This window comes from Pleurodeles waltl, chromosome 7 (assembly GCF_031143425.1).
Source record: "Pleurodeles waltl isolate 20211129_DDA chromosome 7, aPleWal1.hap1.20221129, whole genome shotgun sequence".
In the NCBI taxonomy this organism is placed as follows: domain Eukaryota; kingdom Metazoa; phylum Chordata; class Amphibia; order Caudata; family Salamandridae; genus Pleurodeles; species Pleurodeles waltl.
The window spans coordinates 897,820,807-897,839,702 of NC_090446.1; the positions used below are offsets into that span (position 1 = coordinate 897,820,807).

The following is an 18,896-nucleotide window of genomic DNA, read 5'->3' on the forward strand; positions in this document are numbered from 1 at the left end:
GTGTGAAATGTAGAGGCTAGTTCTGGTAGTAGACAGCGAACAACTTCATTTCTGTCTGATTGTACTGAGCTAGTCCCAGATAGAAATTAAGGTGAGTTCAGTGCCTATTGCAGAGTGGTACTTTGTTTGACTTGAAAGTAAGTAGTTGTTTCCAGGAAGTTTGTGATCTGACTGAACTCTACTTACTTGATCAGTGTTCTTAAAAATGAGGCATTCAAGATTTGTTGTTGGCATTTTTCTAAATCTTCCTGAAAGGTCTTAAATAGATCCTAAGTTCTCGAGGTAGGTGCCCCACATTACGGGATTGTTGACAATGATCTTTGCAGTCAGACAGCAAGTATTGAGTACCATCTTCTTGAAGGTTTGTGTGGAACAGGGCTCTGTACCTCTTTGCATGGGGGGTCACTTCCACAGCTCCTCGTCATACCTGTTATCTGCATGTGAAGGAGATTTGACTTACGTTCCTGCTGCTTCTGCTGTGTTTGTTGTCTGTATGTGTGAAGTTTGCACTACTTATTATCCTCTAGTAATTGAAGAAGTGTGAGAGAACAAGAACAAAATGTAAGATTTTCTTTTGCAGTTTCAGCTCCTTAGTCTTTCCTCTGAAGAAGCCATCACCACCATGAAGAGTTCCTGCAGAGTGGACACCTTCGATCTCGTACTGATGGACCACAGCCCTGGGCAGTACTTGAATGACCTGAGGGCCATGAAGGAGCATGGGCTGCTCTCCGCAGGCGCCACCATCATGGCTAATCACACGGACAGCCCAGACGCTGCAGAATTTCTGCAAGAGGTGCAGAATGACCAGCATTACAGAGTGCAATCAAGCTGTCAAAATCTGTTGGAAATTGTTTGCATTCGTGAGCCAAACATTAGCCATTCATAGTGCCCAGAACGCAAACATACACAGAGGTGTTTCCAACTGAGTTAGTACAACCAAACCAAAAGAAATAGGTAGCTATAATGTATGCTTTTTCATAAAACTGTATGCTTTTCGGAGTCCACATAATCCGTATTCATTCTTAAGTCTGTTTAAAAAGAATTGTGTCACCTCAGTCAAGTTGCAGTTGCACATTGACATGACTTGAGCAATTTACCACTTTCCATTCTTCTGGCTCTCTTACCTTTTCTCTGTTCTAATCGTGATCCCCTGAAATCCTGTTTCTTGCCGAAGCCTAGGACTTGTTAAAATCAAAGCCTATGACCCTCATTAAGAGTGTGTCAGAGTAGTAGTTGCTACTTATCACAGATGATAAACTCCAATTATCCCTGGTTCGCAATTTAGTGGGTGTGGTAAATGGCACTGATTCAAAGTGTTTTTTGCCAATAACATGCAGATTTGGTGCTTAGCGCACCAAACTCCACGTCACAGGTTTTCCCTTGTTACCTTCTGGCTGATATCACCTGCCAAAATTTACCGGAGGGTGAGGTAGTTCATGTGCCCAGTAAATACTGACTGTGGTAAATGGCACACAACTCGGAATTCCGACCTACTCGTAATCAAGGACTAATTGTTCAGTTGCTGGATTGGTGTAGCAGTCCTGGGGCAGATTCCATGTCCCGACCGACCTGCTATGTCCGATATCAAGCAAGAGTAAGAGATACAGGCCCTCATTCTGACCCTGGCGGTCTTTGACCGCCAGGGCGGAGGACCGCGGGAGCACCGCCGACAAGCCGGCGGTGCTTCAATGGGGATTCCGACCGCGGCGGTAAAGCCGCGGTCGGACCGGCACCACTGGCGGGGTCCCGCCAGTGTACCGCGGCCCCATTGAATCCTCCGCGGCGGCGCAGCTTGCTGCACCGCCGCGGGGATTCTGACCCCCCCTACCGCCATCCAGATCCCGGCGGTCGGACCGCCGAGATCCGGATGGCGGTAGGGGGGGTCGCGGGGCCCCTGGGGGCCCCTGCAGTGCCCATGCCACTGGCATGGGCATTGCAGGGGCCCCCGTAAGAGGGCCCCTAAATGTATTTCACTGTCTGCTGCGCAGACAGTGAAATACGCGACGGGTGCAACTGCACCCGTCGCACAGCTTCCACTCCGCCGGCTCGATTCCGAGCCGGCTTCATCGTGGAAGCCTCTTTCCCGCTGGGCTGGCTGGCGGTCTGAAGGAGACCGCCCGCCAGCCCAGCGGGAAAGTCAGAATTACCGCCGCGGTCTTTCGACCGCGGAACGGTAACCTGACGGCGGGACTTTGGCGGGCGGCCTCCGCCGCCCGCCAAGGTCAGAATGAGGGCCACAGTGTCAGTTGAGATTTGGGATTACCCCAATGATTGTTATGTGAGCTAATCGCCTACTGTCAGGTACAGTTTTTTATTTTAATAATTTGGTTAGTTTCCTGTGACATGTCCTCAGCCTCTAGGACAGACGGGCAAGTCATACAATTCTGGAGGTGTTCTGAAAGCTTTTATAAATTCTGTACAATTTTGAGGGGAAAAGTGGCAAAATAGTAAAAAAAAAAAAAATCCACAAAGTTATCAAGTTGATTGCAGTTCAGATTTGGTTGGTGTTGATAAAAACTGTGAAATTACAAGCTTTTAGTGACAGTGTCTTTTTTTTTTTTTTTATACAAGTTTATGCTGCTCTTTTTCATCTCTATGATTCTTAGTTCCAAGGCACAGCACTCTGTGCCCTTGAACTAGTTTTAAGTTGACGGTATCCTGTTTTCTGTGGCCTTTTATATGGTGGAGTCGGCGATGGGTTTCAAAGAGAGGCACATAAGTTTGAGATAGGGTGCAAAATCAAAATCTAAAGGAGTCACTGTGATCACAGCTAATTCAAATGGTCCTCACCTCATCTGGGAACATGAGAGCCCTAACAGCTCGTTTCGGCTTGCAGTTATGTAAGACCCCAGAACGACTCTTAGCAATCAATCAGGTGTTATTTGTATAACGCATCTTGTCACCCGAGTGGGAATCCATGCACTTGCTACAGGTGTTTATTTGAAAAAACAGATTTTCTGTCCCTTTCTGAAGTGGGTCAGCGAGGATGCAGTGTGGAGGTGGAGGGGGAGGGCATTCTAGGCTTTTGCAATGAGGTGGGAGAAAGAGCATCCTCCAGAGCGGCGTATGCATGGTATTTTTGAAAGGGCGATGTGTGCCAAGCGGAGGTTCCTGGTTGGTTGGTGGAGGTGAATACTGTGCTTCAGGTATGTGGGTCATTGGCTATGGAGGGCTTTGTATGCATGGGTCAGAAGCTTGAAATGGCATCTTTTCTGGATCGGGAGCCAGTGGAGGTCCTTCAGGTGCTGAGTGATGTGGGTTCTCTTGGGCAGGTTGAGAATCAGTCTGGCAACTGCGTTCTGGATTGTCTGGAGTCTTTGCATGACTTTGGTGGTGTTGCCTGCGTAGAGCGCATTGCCGTAATCCAGTCAGCTGGTGATGAGGGCCTGCGTCACTGCCTTCCTTGTGCCGATGGAGAGCCACTTAAAGATCTTGCGGAGCATGTGGAAGCAGGCTGAGGAAATGGTGTTGACCTGCCGTTTCATGGAGAGTTTGCTGTTGAGTACGATGCTGAGGTTGCGGGTGTGATCATACAGTGTGGGGGTGGGTCTGAGCTTTGCTGGCCACCAGAGGTCGTTCCAGAGGGTTGAGTGCCTGCTGAAGATCAGAACCTCAGTTTTGTCCATGTTGAACGTCAGGCAGTTGTCCTCCATCCAGGTGGATACGTTCTTCATACAGTTGTGGAAGTTGGTCTTCGGCTTGGTGGGGTCTGTTGAGAGCGAGAAGGCGATTTGCGTTTGTCAGCATAGTAGATGATGTTGATGACGTGCGATCTCCCAATGTCTGCGAGTGGTATCATGTAGATGTTGGGTGTGTCCTGCACGGAAGAATGCTATCCATCTGGGTGCATTGTCTGTGATCCCAGTCTGCCAGTGTGGAAGGCAGAGGAGAGGTCGAGCAAGATCAGGACAGCTGCTTCTCCTCTGTCGATCAGGGCGTGGGTGTCATCTGTTGCTTCAATCAGCTGTCTCAGTGCTGTGATTGGCTCTGAAGCCTGATTGGAGGGGTTTAGCAGGTTATTTCTCTCCAGGTGTTTGGTGAGTTGCAGGTTGATGGCCTTCTCCGGGAACGGGAGCAGAGAGATCGGGCAGTAGTTCTGGAGCTCCCTGGGCTCTGCATAGCGCTTCTTGAGGAGAGTTCTGATCTCTGCATGTTTCCAGGCTTCTGTAAAAGTGGCGTGGGTTAATAAGGCGTTGAGGATGGTGGTGAGCTGGCGACTTATCTTGTATCTTCTGAGGTTGAAGATCCTGTGGGGGGCAGGGGTCCTCCCGAGTGGATGGAGCTCATGAATGTGATTGTGTTCCAAGTGCTGAGTTGTCCCCCTGCGATGAGCGGGTGGTTGGTGTTGGAGGTTGATGGGATGCTGGGGAGGTCGGAGGGTGAGGTATTGAAGTTACTGTAGATGGTTTCTCTCTTGTTGTGGAAGTGGTCAGCGAGGGCATCGCAGAGTACTTGTAAGAGGTGGATGGAGTTTTTGATGGCTGATAGGCAGGCAAACTCCCTGAAGATGGTGTAAGAGTTCCTTTGTTTGGTTGGCGCTGTTTTTGCAGCTCTGATCTGGTGGTGGTAGTCGTTGAGGGCTGTTTTGAAGGTGGCTCAGTCGGCATGGTTCTTGCTGGTGCGCCATCTTCTGTCCAGTTGTTAGCACCTGCGTTTTGATTTGCTGTGTTCCAGGATGCACCAGCTGGCATTTTTGGTGGTTCTTGGCTGGTTTGGTCAGGGCGACCAAGTCGGCGGCGATGACGATCCATTCTTTAAAGTTCTGTACTGCCTGATACAAGTTGGTTGTGACGTTGGGCTGTGAGCTGCGGAGGGCGTCAGTCCGTTGCTGCTGACTGACCTTAGTCCAGCTGCGGGAGGGGACGCTGTGGCAGATGGGGGCAGTATGAAGGAATTGGGCGAGGGTGAAGTGTACGAAGTTGTGGTCCGACCAGGTGAGTTCCGTGGTGTGGCTGTAGCTGATTCGGTTGCTGGATGTGAAGATGGGGTCCAGTGTGTGTCCTGCTTTGTGCATGGGGGCCGTGACCAGCTGCTTGAGGCCACTGTTGTCCAGTCTTTCCAGTAGGTCAGTGGTGTTGGTGGGGTCATCCAGGTGGTAGTTGAGGTTCCCCAGGAAGACGTGGTGTTCAGATTCAGTGCTGAGCGAGGTGATTAATTCATTGATAGCGTCGCTAAGGCCAGTGCTTGGTCCTGGTGGCATGTATGCAAGGGTGCCTTTGATGGTGGTGGTGTTGTCGGCGTAGAGCTGGAAGTTCATGTGTTCCATGATGGGTGTTTTTGTCATTGGTGATGATGCAGGTGATTGATTCCTTGTGTATGATGGTGATGCCACCTTGGTACCTATTTGTGTGGTGTTTCATTTTGTGGCCTGGGGAGTGTTGCCTTGGTGAGGTCCGGGGCCGAAGTGGGGTTGAGTCAGGACTCTGTGATGAAGGTTACATCAGGGGCGAGGGTGGAGATGGTATCCCAGACTTCGGTTGTATTTTTGCAGTGCGATCTGGTGTTGAACAGGATTCACCTGAGTTGTTCCGAGGCTGTCTCGGTGGGCATGGATGATGAGGTGTTGTTGGCAGTGATGGCGGTCAGTCCTGAGGTGGAGGAGTATCGGCAGTGGGCTGCTCTGTGGCAGAGTGATGCGAGGCAGCAGTTGTTGCATCAAGGGTTGAGAGCACGGAGATCTGCAGAGGAGCATCTTTGGGAGTGAGTAGGCCCAGGGTTCCTGGCGCTGGGCATGGTGCAGCCACTGACGGGCATAGACAGGCTTGCCTTCGGCGCCCCAGAGGCGCGGTTGCACAGAGGTCTGCATGAGTTGTCTTAGGAGGTGGAAGGGGCTGGCAGGGAAGCAGGAGGGTGGCGGGCGGGGGAGGGAGGGAAAAAAGACGGGGAAAAAATTTACAAAGAACAGGCAACAAAAGGGCACAGCAAAGAGGCAAAACAGAACGAGGCAGCTAAGGGTCAAGAAAGAGGTGACTATAATTACACTTTACAAAAAAACACTTTACGAAAAACAATTACCATGACAGCAAATACACATGGTGGTGAGCCACTCCAGGCGGACCATCGGATCAAACAGGCAGCCTTATGTGGTGCAGCTGGGCAGCGTTCACAAGGAACAAGACTGAGGCAGCCGGGGAGATCACTGAGACCGGGTTCAGAGGCTACTCACTGAAGGTCACGCAGCTGCCTCAATAAGTAGTCCAGGAAGATGGGAGGGGTTGGCAGGGAGGCGGGGGAGAGAAAAACCGGTGAGGAAAAACAGGCAACACAAAGTATCGGCAACAACAGGGCACAACGGGAGGCAAAATAGAATGGGACAACTAAGGGTTCAGAAGTCAAGACTATAATTACACTTTACAAAAAAACAGTTTACAAAACAAATTACAGTGACATCAATTACAGCAATTACACAAGGTGATGAGTTAGGCCAGGCGGAACGCAGGATCAAATCTGCAGTCTCATGTGCTGCAGCTGGGCAGCAGACACAAGGAGCAAGGCAGATGCAGCAGGACTGAGCGCTGAGACGGGGTCAGAGGCTACTCTGTACTCTGTTTCTTTTTTAGATGAAAAATTGCTGTTAGATGCCTTCCTTCAGTATAGCCGTAGCACAAGGCACACTCACCCGTAGGATTAGTATGTTACCAGCCCATGGTAACCATTGTACATTACAAGAGTAACATGGCAATTGCACAGAGAATAAAGAGAGATGGACCATAAACTCTGGTCTACAAACACACTTGAAATCAATGATTGGGTGTTAAAAAGGAAGAACATAAACACGGTTCTGTGATAACTTTACAGGATGCATTACTTTGAGATCTTCCAGGCACCTATATTCCTCAGTCAGGCCATTTCACAGCATCCCTCTCCGCGAGACATGCCTAGAGGTTGGCTTGAAAAGGAGCACTTTGTCTGCCGTCCATCCCAGTGGACAGAAATTTGTCTTCTGTTTTTATTTGGGGGGGGAGGGGAAGACATTTTATTATTCTTTTTGCAAAATACAAAGCAACTGTATGAACATAATTACACAGGTCCGACATCCATACATCAGCCAACTGAAGGATACTGCACATATCCGCTAGTGCCCAAGAAAAGGGTCACCGTAGACCACAGAAGACCATATGTGCATGCATTTCAGAAGTGGGAGAGGTCTCCAGACAGTCATCCGCCCCTCTGGTAGCACCAAGAAGGAGAAGATAACATAAGAAGCCAAAAGAGCCTGACAAGACTGGCTATTCTGATATTGGCCATGAGGGCTGACCCTTCACTCATGGATGCTCATATTAGGATGTGGGTATGTAAGAGGCAGGGTAGGGTGGAAGGAGGGGGAGGGAAGGCCGCCCAAGGTCCCTGGGAAAGGCAGACCCAGTGCCAACCCCAGGGGTACCCCCTAAAGCAATGGGTTTTGTCATCCAAGGAACCCCCATAATGTGTCTCCGGGGTAAGAATGCTGCCTCTGTAAGCTGTCCGTGTTTCTGAGGGCAATCCTGGCCTTCATAATTTGTGCCCTCTCGTCACTCGCCAGCACTCCACCAAGAGGGCCAGAGTGTCCTTCCAGTGATGGGCGATGTCACACTTCACACAGAGAAAGGATACCCTCATTAGGCCCATCTTATAGTGATTGCTATCAAAGTCGATGCAGTTCTTTAAATGGGAACCGAGTACCAGCGCTTCTTATGTTTTTTCCCTGTTAGTACCAGTACTTCTCCACTACCGAGAAGAGTACCGGTTCTCATGAAAGGTAGGCTCATTGCCGCTAGTGCAGCTGAGCACAATCCTGTCAGAGTGGACTCTGACAGTCAAAGCACCTCTCTAGGCCTGTGCTGAGCCCCTTCTGAACCGAGTGTTGAGAATGTAACCACGTGCTGTGTTTGACGGAACAGGGTCCGTTCAGACACTGCACTGTCAATCACATGAACATTACTGTGTGCACGTGTTGCACACACTAGAAAACAGGTAGCCCTCTGAGAGAAGAATTAAGAAAACCATGGGGCACGGGGACACGGAGTTAAAATGCCTTTAATCCTCAGGTAGCCTTTTGAGGAGTGTCTGTCTCCTTGTGTGAGTGTTTGCGTTTGTATTTATATAGCAATTACTACCCCCGACGAGGCTCTGTTTCCAAAAGAGGAAGTGAGAGAACATGAACACTTTCAGGAGGTATTAAAAAGAATCTGGGAATTACTTCGTATGTGCATGTTTGCTTGTTCCTCTGCGTGAGGGCGCACACCAGAAAAAATAACTGATGTGTCCAGTGGAAACAAATAATAACAGTATGGCATCGAGAAGCTGCACATATCACAAAACCATGAAACGTTAACAAACATTATTATAACACGATCTTTGGCCTTCATATTTTTGTAACAGTCAACCTGTTTTTTTTTTTCAGCACATTCAACACATGTTAAATGTTTGGTATGTGCTGCAGCTGATGCAGAGGTCATTATCAATGCTTCTATTCCACAGACGGGTCTTTAATAGCCGGTAGAGCCCGCTATGGCGTGTTCTAAGGCTATATTGGAACATTGGAATGTTTGGCTCTCCATTGCAGACAATGGAGTGCTCTGGCCTTTTACAGGCTGGTAAAATCCCTGAGCGTCAACATTCCAATATAGCCTTAGAGCCCACCGTAGCGGGCTCTACCGGCCATTAAAGGTCCGCTCCAGCGTTAAATGCCAGAACCGAAGGCCTTTAACAAGGGATCGGGCCTTTAATTGCCAGTAGAGTCCGCTATGGCGGGCTCTACGGTTATTAGAACATTCTGCCAGTAGAGGGCAGAATGTTTTAATAAATAAAACAAAGTCCTCACGGAGCCCCAGGGGAATGAAATCCCCTGGGGCTCCATGAGGCCTTTGTTCACAGCTGCTGCTGTGAACAAAGAGAACATTAGCATATGTAAAGGTAGAAGCATTACCTTGTAAAGAAATTCACCCTTTCATTCCTTATTCAGCTATATACAGTCTGGGTTTCTGTGGGGTTTTGGTCCACCACTACTGGGTGCTCTCAGTATCAGCAACCATAGAAGAGAACTGGAGATGCACTTTCCATTAATTTAATAAATGTAAACAAATGTTGGTGCATTAGAAGTACCTGTCTCAGTATACACTGCTGGCCTAGTCCATCTTAAGACACAATGGTAGGACAAGATCATTCAGCACTGTGGCAGTATCACACAATGTGGATCTGGTATCACAAAATACAGACGCAACATGATTGTCTCTTATACAGCAACGGAACAGAATAACATGCTTTCCGATCAATGCCCCATCATCCCACAGAGATGGGATCACATAATGCTGCCAACAACACTATCTAGGCCGAAAATCCCTTGCATTCATGGCCAATGAACACAATTTTAACCCGTCAAATTTGTTCTGAGGGTCCTTTGCCATGGTCTGATGCAGCCTGTCCATATAGATGGATAAGACTGCATAAGTATGCCTATTACGCATAACAGGAAAAGAGGATGATGCCTTAAAATGAGGATCATTCAAAACCTCATGCTGAAAGAGGGGTGGGAGTTGGTGCCCAGGACTGCACAGATACTAATTGTTGTTACCTGGTTAAAATAAAATTGGGAAAGCTGTAATGTGGGAGGGTGTTAGTCAAAGCTGCTGTGCCCTAGCCCCCTCAATGTCCTTCCATGGCAGTAAAGATATGAGGAAGGATGATGACCCCTCTCGTATTACACACCCTATTATATACATGGCAACATATTGGGAATACTATAACAGAACATATTAATATGTTATGTTATTAGTTTTGGTGACATACATTTCATGAATGTTATTTTCCAGTTTGCTTTCATGAGAACAAAGGAAAAAGCGTGAGAAAAAGAAAAAATAATTTTAAGCTAAAAATTTCCTCCCCTGTGTCAGAAGTGTCTGCATGCATGCCATTAGGAATTCACCACCCCTCTTTGTAAGCTCACCCTGATCTTGTTATAGTCAGTCTTCTGTGGGGAACAAAGCACCGAGCAAAGATCTGAAGTGGGTGAGTCAAGATGAGGGAGAGCTGACCCAAGACTCCACATGACTGGCACAAGAGAGTATATTGGCGGTCCAGTATACCTCGGTGCTGGTCAAAGTCACAGCCGCGGCTCAAGACCAGACAAGGATGGCTTAAAATAAGTGTTGAGCCACCTCCACACATTTCTGGCCAAGGCCCACAAGGCATAGGCCAAGAGAGCATTAAATGCATTTGGCTGCATACATATTTCAGTGAAAATAGAGTATAAGTAGGAAAGTTTTTATGTATGAAGAGGCCACCTCATACTTCATATAGAGACCAAAGACTACTTATCAAATAACAAATAAGCCCCAAGCAACCAAAATTATATTTATATGGATTGTCCATGTTTTCCAGAAAAGTCCTTTGTTCGTTGTCTTCATATTCCATTCCCCAAAGACTGTGCACACGAGGTGTTTGGAGTACTATCCCAACAAATTTGTTGTGCTTGATGCTTTGATTGCATAAATTATACGTAGTGTGAAGAATTAGACACTGCCAATGGAAACACATGGTCAGGAATTACACTTTTGGGAATGGATGGACATATCTAGCAACCAACTTCGCTAAAGTTTGCGGTGATACACTATCGCTGATGAAGTTGTTAGTTATTGTACCAGAGCGACGAAACACGTGGCTACATTGTTTTATTTGGCTTGTTTGAAGAATATGGAGACTACAAATAAAGGACTTTTCTGGAAAACGTGGGCAATCCATATCAATTAATATGATTTTAGTTGCTGGGGGGTTATTTGTTACATGTTTCAGTGGCTCATAGCAGGAGCTTGACTATTAATTACCATTTATGTGTTGTGCCCAGAGGTCGAAGTGGGTGGGATGAGAGGGGAACAACGTCCCCATACTTTTATGATTTATGAAAAAACATTCAACTAATTTTTATAAAAGGACAACTGTCCAGGGATGGTTAATTCTGATAGTGTAAATGCTTCAGCTGAAGTGTCACTAAGTGACTCTCCTGTGCTGTGAAGCCGGGAAAACCGCTAAACAAGCCCTCCTGCCAGGGTGCCTCCTTGCTCAAAAGAAATGCAAATGTGGGCAACAATGCTTCAGCTGAAGTGTCACTAAGTGACTCTCCTGTGCTGTGAAGCTGGGAAAACTGCTAAACAAGCCCTCCTGCCAGGATGCCTGCTTGTTCGTAAGAAATGCAAATGTGGGCAACAAGTTAATCTGCAAATTTAAAGTGCTCTTTGCAAATGTAAAGGATGCTTTGGAGTCAGTACTGGTTTAATTGATTAAATCACTTGAAGCTTTGTGAATATAAAGATTTATTATTTTTGAGTGCGAAGAGTTAACAAGTGAGCTGTGAAGTGCGTGCTTGTAATTGTAAATGAGATATAGCACTTGCTACCCTTGGAAGTGTTGAAGTGACAGTAATGTAAAAAATAAAATAAAAAAAGCAATTAATTAAGTATTATTTTGGAAGGACCATTTTATCTTAAAACATTTTGGACATTTTGTAGCAGTCTATCTTGTACTGTGTATAATGCAAGATTGAAATAATGACTTACATACTTGGCACTTTCTGTCACTGGCTGTAACCTTTTAGCACTAAAAGTACAGAAGTCACTAGCCTCCACTGCACCAACCAAGATTTAATTCTGTGGCTGTCTGATTACTACATGAACTAATAGAGGTTTCATAATGTACTATAGTGCATTTTGCACTAACAACTTTTTAAATGTATTTTTTATTTAAGCTGTGTGTTATTTTATATGTAGCTACCTGACGGTGAAAGACCAAAACAAAATAGATAATATTATGTTTTTTAAGCCACACCTTTCACCCCGTCCCTATGCTCACTGACCCACCCCCACTGCATGCAGCATCACCGATCCCATACGTTTTTAATGCACTTCGACCGTTGGTTGTGCCACGTGTAGAGGGAATCTACACATACAGTACATCTGAGATTACTAAGAAGGGCACTGCAGGGTCAAAAAACAAATACCTGACAGGTGACATAATTTTCTTTGTGTCATTCCCTGCCTTTATACCCACCCCTATCCATGCCCACTAGCCCCACCCCCAGCCCAATTTGATAAGTATCTGCACTTATTTTTTCCCATTTAAAGTACTAAGTCAATGTACATATGCAGTATCTCCAACTTGGGGACCCGATGGAGATCCCACCCCAAAACATACCCCTGGGTCAACAGAACCCCATCCTAAAAGGACCACAGTACCCAACAGTCCGATACCGTATGGAGTACTGTCCCCTCCACAAAGCCGCTGCAGAGACTCAAAGGGTATACTATTTGGGCTCCTTTTCCAAAGCCTGGACCTAGTAAATTAAGTCCGATGTAGGTGCTGGAGCTGGGTAAGGCCGTATTGTGATGCAATGACTGTTGTTCTAGGCACCACCAGCGCGTCCTGCCAATCTGTTTCGCCCGAGGTGCCCACATCAGCCTCCCACGCGCCTCGAAGAAGAGCTAACGTGTCAGGGTCCGCACAAGGGATTTATGCAGCTGGGATAGTTTATGATTCAGCAGAACCACAAAGGATTTCATACCCACTCCATCCATCACATCTCCCAAGAACAGAGATTTTTCTTGAGGGAACTGTATTTTGTAATTGTTTTATGAACCACTTGTCCTGGTACATACTCGACCTGGACGCAGCACTATATCAGAGCTGCCAACCTGCAAAAGAATTTCGCAGTGTGAGGAGGGGTGAGGCTTTGGAGAGGATTGGGCCTCAGACCTACAGCTACCTGAGAAGCACAGTGCCCTCCACAAATTTACTCACGCCCCCTTCCCACCCAAAAAAAAACACAGGGTCGCAGAGGCTGTCACTGATGCCCTGGGGTGTTTTTACGCACCTTTATGTGCATCGGCTGCTTCCAGCCTCCAGAAGAAGAGCTGGAAAGCTGCTCTGAGCAGTGCTTTCCAGCTCCCTTTTCTACCACTGTGTGTTTTCGACTCCGCACCAGGTGACTGTGTAAAGGGAGCTAAAATAGGGTGACACACGTTGGCACCATGTGAGTTAGCAGGTCTGCTATATCCACACAAGTTCAAAGGCTGAAATACCAAGCAAGTAATGCATGACTAATTACGGCTAAGTCCTTCTCTTGTTCGCCTTCTTTCGATAATCTAGAATCCAACAGTTGCTTATCATGTTTGTGGGGTGAATATTTGACTAACCCGTATACTTGTTCAGTGCACCTTGCCTTTGGCCCCGAAAAAGTGATTGTTGAAATTGGGCATGTTATATATCGTTTGAAATTTAAGACAATAAAGCTGTGCAGGTTGTTACCTGCTGCTACAGGGAACTTTTGGGCTCCTTGTTCAAGATCTAGTTCCCACTAGCAGAGAGGTAGACTGGAGTGGGCTGGACTGGAGTGGGGTGTATCAGAGTGGAGCCGAGTGAAGTGGATTGGACTGAGTAGGGTGGATTGGGGTGGATAGGGGTGGGGTGGACTGATTATGGTGGGGTAAATTGGATTGGGTTGCAGTAGATTGGTGTGGAGTGGATTGAGGTGGATTGGTCTGGAGTGGGGTGGATTGGATTATTGCAGTGGGGTGGATTAACTGGAGAGTGATGTATTGGATTGAAGTGGGATAGATTAATGTGGTTTGGAGTGGAGTGGATTCGACTGGAGTAGGGTGGATTAATGTGGACTACATTAGACTGAGTGGGATGGATTAAGGTGGATTGTATTGGGGTCAAGTGGATTGGGTAGTGGTGGGCTTGATTGGAGTATGTGGCCTTTCATACTTCAGGATACTGGCAGCACAGCGTAAAAGATCATTTATTCTTTTATTTTTTTGTGAGGTGAAACAAGTCTTGATTCTTTTCTGTTGGGGTGGGAATATCCCTGAATGCTAAATAGGTGTGTTCCTCCGCCCCTAGTGCCTGTCTGGATGCACCTGGCATCCTGAATTTTCATTTTGGCCCTGACGTCAAGCTAATCTAGGTGTTTGCACAGAGTCCTAGGCCTGTCTGTAACTATGAGAGGCCTGGAATTTTCTAATGATCTTGAGTGATTACAAAGAAGTGCCTTCATTCACGACAAAGAACCACTGCTCCTGTTAGTGGGTTTAGAGCATAAAGCAGTAGTGGCAGCATACTGTGTTTTACAGATCATTACTGTGACCAGACCTTTTTATCTGAGTCACTAGAGTGGAGGCCTACTAGCCTAATTTTGTAAATTTCTGCTTCTGTGCACCTGCCCAGTCCGTTGTGTTAACAACCTGCATACATGTAAAGTGTTTTGGTGTGTCTAGCCTGTGTGGTATATGCATGGTTTGTGTGAGTGTGGCAGAGTAAAGAAAACCATTGGGACTCATTTCAGATGCACCTGGCCTGGGTCTGTACAAGATGGAAGTTCAGGACTGTGCTTACAGACACCAAAAGTGTATCACTTTGATTTCTGAAAATTGAAGAGAAAAGACCCAGACACAGAAGTAAGCAGAGTGAAGACATGGCTCCTTTATTCTCTGAGGCCTTTTGGATAGCAAGGAGCTGTTGATTAGTCTTTCTGAACACTGCAATTAGGTGGATGGTGGGGGTGGGACTTCAGATACTGCTGGGAAAGGTGAAGAAGCCTTCAAGTGAGTCCTACCTTTTTATCTTTCCTGGTTTATTCCTTCAGTTGGGCTCATGACAGAAACCTCACTCTCTTTTATGCCTCTGTTGCCTGTGCGACCGAATGGAGACAGCCCTGCAGATACCCGAAACTCTCGACAGACACATAAGCTGTGTCTGGAAAACAGCCTTGAAAGGACACTTAAAATAAGAATTAACCCAAATCAGTTCTGCAGTATTAGAGAGTAGATCCACATCTACTGTCTGCCAGTTGTGTGTACAAGTGTGATCCCCACCACCCCTCCTTGTTCCATTACCAAGTCTGCTGTGGCCAGGGGCGGGAGTGCTCTGCAGGGTGCTCAGAGGACCGTTATGCAGTCAGGGCTGGTGTGTGCCTGACAGATAGCTCCCCAGAGGTGAGGAACTAACACCTAAAGTATTAATTTCCTGCAGGAGGAGGAGCCATATACCTGTCTTGAAGTGCCTAGACGCCTTCCTGTCTGCTGAAAGAGAGAGAAGGATCCTGCCTTCTGTGGGGGAGAAGGGAGATCCAGCATATCCCCAGTGGATGGTGGGGTTGCACCCAGAAGACAAGTATTTAGAGAACAATCTGAGAGGACCCTGGTGTCAGAAGGCCCACCAAAATCTCCTGCAGGTTTCATTCAGGAACGAACTGTGACAACATGACTGTAGAAGGCCCAGTTGGGGATGTGATCATGTGTTACTGAATGGCTCATGCAGGACTTCATTTGTTGAGCTGTTGAACGGGCCCTGCAGGGTTTCATTTGCCAACTTGCTGAATGGCCTGTGCAAGGCTGCATCAACCAAGGTGTGTGGACATGTGTATGGCTTCATCTGCCGAAGAGGGCTGTCCTTGCTGTCCAGTCAGCCCAGGCAAGGGCTACTTCTGCTGATTGCGTGAATCTCCTTGTGACTGTATCTGTCAACGGTCCAGCTTGGCCTGCGTTAGCTCAGAATTGCCAGTCTTCAGGTAACCGCAAAGTGAAGACGGAATAGATGTGCCACCAAACGCGGCCCTGCGTCTCGAGCTGAAGTGCTGTTGATGACTCTGGCGTTCCTCCACTCTCCGGAGCAGGTGTGCCATTAAAGCGCTAGGCAGCTCGGAAATGATCCTGAGAGGACTTGCTCATCATCTGAACAAGTAAAGGCGTCCGAGTGCTATATGCTTTTCGAGGTGATTGACACCTCACCTCCCCCTAATTTATGCTATTCCTGATGGGGTGAATCCAGAACCAGGGAATAGAATTTGGGAAACTGGGGACAGAGAGGGAGTGGAGTGGGTGCACTGCCTGACAACTATAGCACAAAAAGACACTGATTTGATGATTATTGTTGAGTGCAGTATTGAGTGCAACTGTGAAGTACTTTATTGGGTGATTTCAGAGCTCTGAGATCGAGCACCCTCATACTGCCTACCTGAGGAGCCTGTGATTGCTCGCCCTGCTACCCTTAAAGGTAAATGCAGAAAGGGTTGTTTCTGGCCATGTTTACAAGGCCATAATATGATGGGCTGTGGGGCACAGAGGCACACAACCTCATACCCCTCAGTGGAGGCCCAGTATCCTTTGCCTGTCCCATGGCCCTGGAACTGACATTTTATCACTTGTTTTGGTTTCCTTTTATTTATAAAGCATCATCATCATTTAGGGGTCACCCGGGGTTTTCCCTTGTGACATCTGGCAGTGGCTTTGCGATCCCTGGCATCATATGTGGCAAATTCAATGCCAAGAGCACAGAGGTGGCTCTCCCTAATGGGCATCGGGGGCTCCTTGTTTTATTTTATTTTTTATTATACTAATAATAACTAATAGTATAATATTCACTATTAGGGTAATTACATTGGAACCCAGAAGCTGGAGACCAGGGGATGGAACAGCACCTTCACATGCAGCTGAGTTAAGTAAAAAGAAAATGCTTTTAAATGTATGTTGTATACGTGCGTGCTGATGAAAGTGTGTTTGTGTAAAAGAAAACTTTTTTTGTGTGTCAGTGTGTGAAAGTGAGTGAGTGAAAGGCAGTGGGTGAGAATGACTGAAATTGAGTGTCTGTAAGCAAGCAGAGTGAGTCAGAATGAGAGAATGAGAAACACTGCGAGAGAGTAAGTGTGATGGAGTGTGCATTTGAATGAGTGAAAGTGAGTGGCAGTGAGTGTAACTCTTGTAGTTCAACGTGAGTGGCAGTGAGTGATTCAGTGTGAATTAATTATGTAAGAGTGAGTGTTAGAGAGTGAGAAACCATGAGTTCAAATGAGAGTCAGCAAGCGAAAATGAATGTGAGTGAATGAATGTAAGTGAAAATTTGGTGTTATGCTTGCCAGTTTGAAGTTGACCCTGGCATATTGATGTTAATTCTTGGTTTATAAGGCACCCACTGTTAAATGGTACTGTGGCATATTGCAGGCAATACTCAGCACCAGCATAATGAAGGTAATACTCGGTACTGGCATACAATAGGTAATACTTAACACTGTCAAAGGTAATACTTGGCAACTTAGCATCGGTGGTACCAGTGGCACAATGCCACCACTGGCACATTGAAGGTAATTCTTGGCATTAAAGTGACAAACCACAGTGTACTTGGGGGAGGGGGCAGTCATGACAAAATGTTGACTCTGGCGCTGTATGTGTTGTTTTTGACATAAGTGTCACCCATGGTACGTGGACAGTGCTAATGGTAAAATTCTGCCATCTGTCACTGTATTATTTGGCTTCATGGCATTGTGCTGGTTCTGGCACAATAGAGGTATTATTTTTAATTCTCAGGTATAACTATTACAATCATGACATGTAAATAAATAGCACAACGTAATTAGGTCATGTCCTATGACACAACCCCGTCCCCTAAGTCAATCTAAGAGAATTGTGAAATGGACTATAATCATAGTATATAATACATTGAACGTGCCTTGACAGCATAATCAAGTGCTTGTACTGTAGTTCCTCTTAAAAAATGCTGCCAAATGGGTGTAAGCCTCTTTACGCTCCCTGTTCTCTTTGTGTATGCTTCCTTGAATTTCCTAGTTCTCGAAAATGTTTTCCACCAGTTTTGAATCAATGGAACCACCAATTTTGCAATAAAATATTGTTCATATTTAACTACTTCCCGTGATTTTTTTTAGAAACACCAAACAAATTTAGGCTAGTCTCTACCTCAATCTCTTTTTTTAAACTGCTGTTTATTGCCTTGATTAGATCCCACCAGAAGGTAATCAGTTTGGGGCAGCCTGAAAATATATGAAGCTAATTCCCCTCCTGATGACAACAAAAGCATTGACCCGAAACTGATGGGAACTTTTATGTACAAACTCGGGAATGTAATATGCCATCCAGCGGGACAAAAATGGCATTCTTTTGTAGTTGGCTGCCCTCAGAGATTTATGTCCTAATTCAGAGATTGGCTGCCAATCCTCTTTTGAGATCCTGCATTGTGTTTTCTCAAAAATCTTTTCCCTGAAATCCGTAGTGGATTCACTAGCTGAGTGCACACCTAGTAATCTATACCAGTTGCCTGTACCATGCGGGGTGTTCTTGTATTCTAGTTGTTGGTATATTAGTAGTCAGCAAAAGGATAATCTGAGAAAAACTCAGGAAAAGTCTAGATCCCAGACCCTCAAGACACATTGAGTCCTCCTCCCATGTCTTATATCTGCCTCTGACTAAAAAATCATTCAGCTCTCTGAAACCTTTAGTACTCCACAATGCTATCACTGAACTTGATAGGATGACACCAAAAATATTGCACTCCTGTAATTGAAAAAAAACTATAACTTAGTGGTACTTGATACATTCTACAAAAGAGCTCTATCTTTTTCTGAGGTCATGGATGTACTGATCGCATATTTTTGGGCAATTTCACAGTTTTATAAATGCTGGGAGATTTATTGCTGATCCCGCCATCATCCTAACCAAAAGAAAAAATTCCAACATTTCTTTACCATCCTGAAAGTGTGCTAACATATCCTGCTGTGCTGCCTGGTAATATACTTGGAAATTAGGGTGCACCAAGCTTTCTTGGGTTCTATAAACCTGTAGGGTTGAGAACAACACCCTCTGGGTTTTATTCCTCCAAATAAAACTTCGCACCATGGAATCCAGTTCCTTAAAATAAGGACTATTGATTCTTATTGGAACATTATTGAATAAAAAGAGGAGCAGTGGTAATATTGACATCTTAGTTAGAGAGACTTTCCCTATCTTTCCAAAAGTGCTTGTGCTTTTTTTTAAACATCCTTACATGGTTTAAGTGGAACAATTGACCGTCATTTTTCGTGACAAATATTCCCAAGTATCTAACGGGCTGGGATGAATTTGCTTGCTGCTATAGCCAAG

General features: G+C 46.1%; 1 protein-coding gene across 5 annotated transcripts in view; it reads left to right on the forward strand.

The window, feature by feature from the left end:
* Positions 1–18,896, forward strand: part of LOC138245683 (transmembrane O-methyltransferase homolog) — a 162,445-nt gene that overhangs the window by 44,833 nt on the left and 98,716 nt on the right. For 4 of the 5 annotated variants that reach the window (XM_069199497.1, XM_069199498.1, XM_069199496.1 and 1 more), the window contains exons 4-5: positions 581–1,607; positions 2,241–2,531. The exons of the other annotated variant lie outside the window; for it this stretch is intronic. In XM_069199497.1, coding sequence (XP_069055598.1) covers positions 581–886 — 306 coding nt within the window. In that variant the 3' untranslated portion in view covers positions 887–1,607; positions 2,241–2,531. Of the gene's footprint in view, positions 1–580; positions 1,608–2,240; positions 2,532–18,896 lie in introns of those variants that run through there. 5 annotated transcript variants of the gene reach the window in all.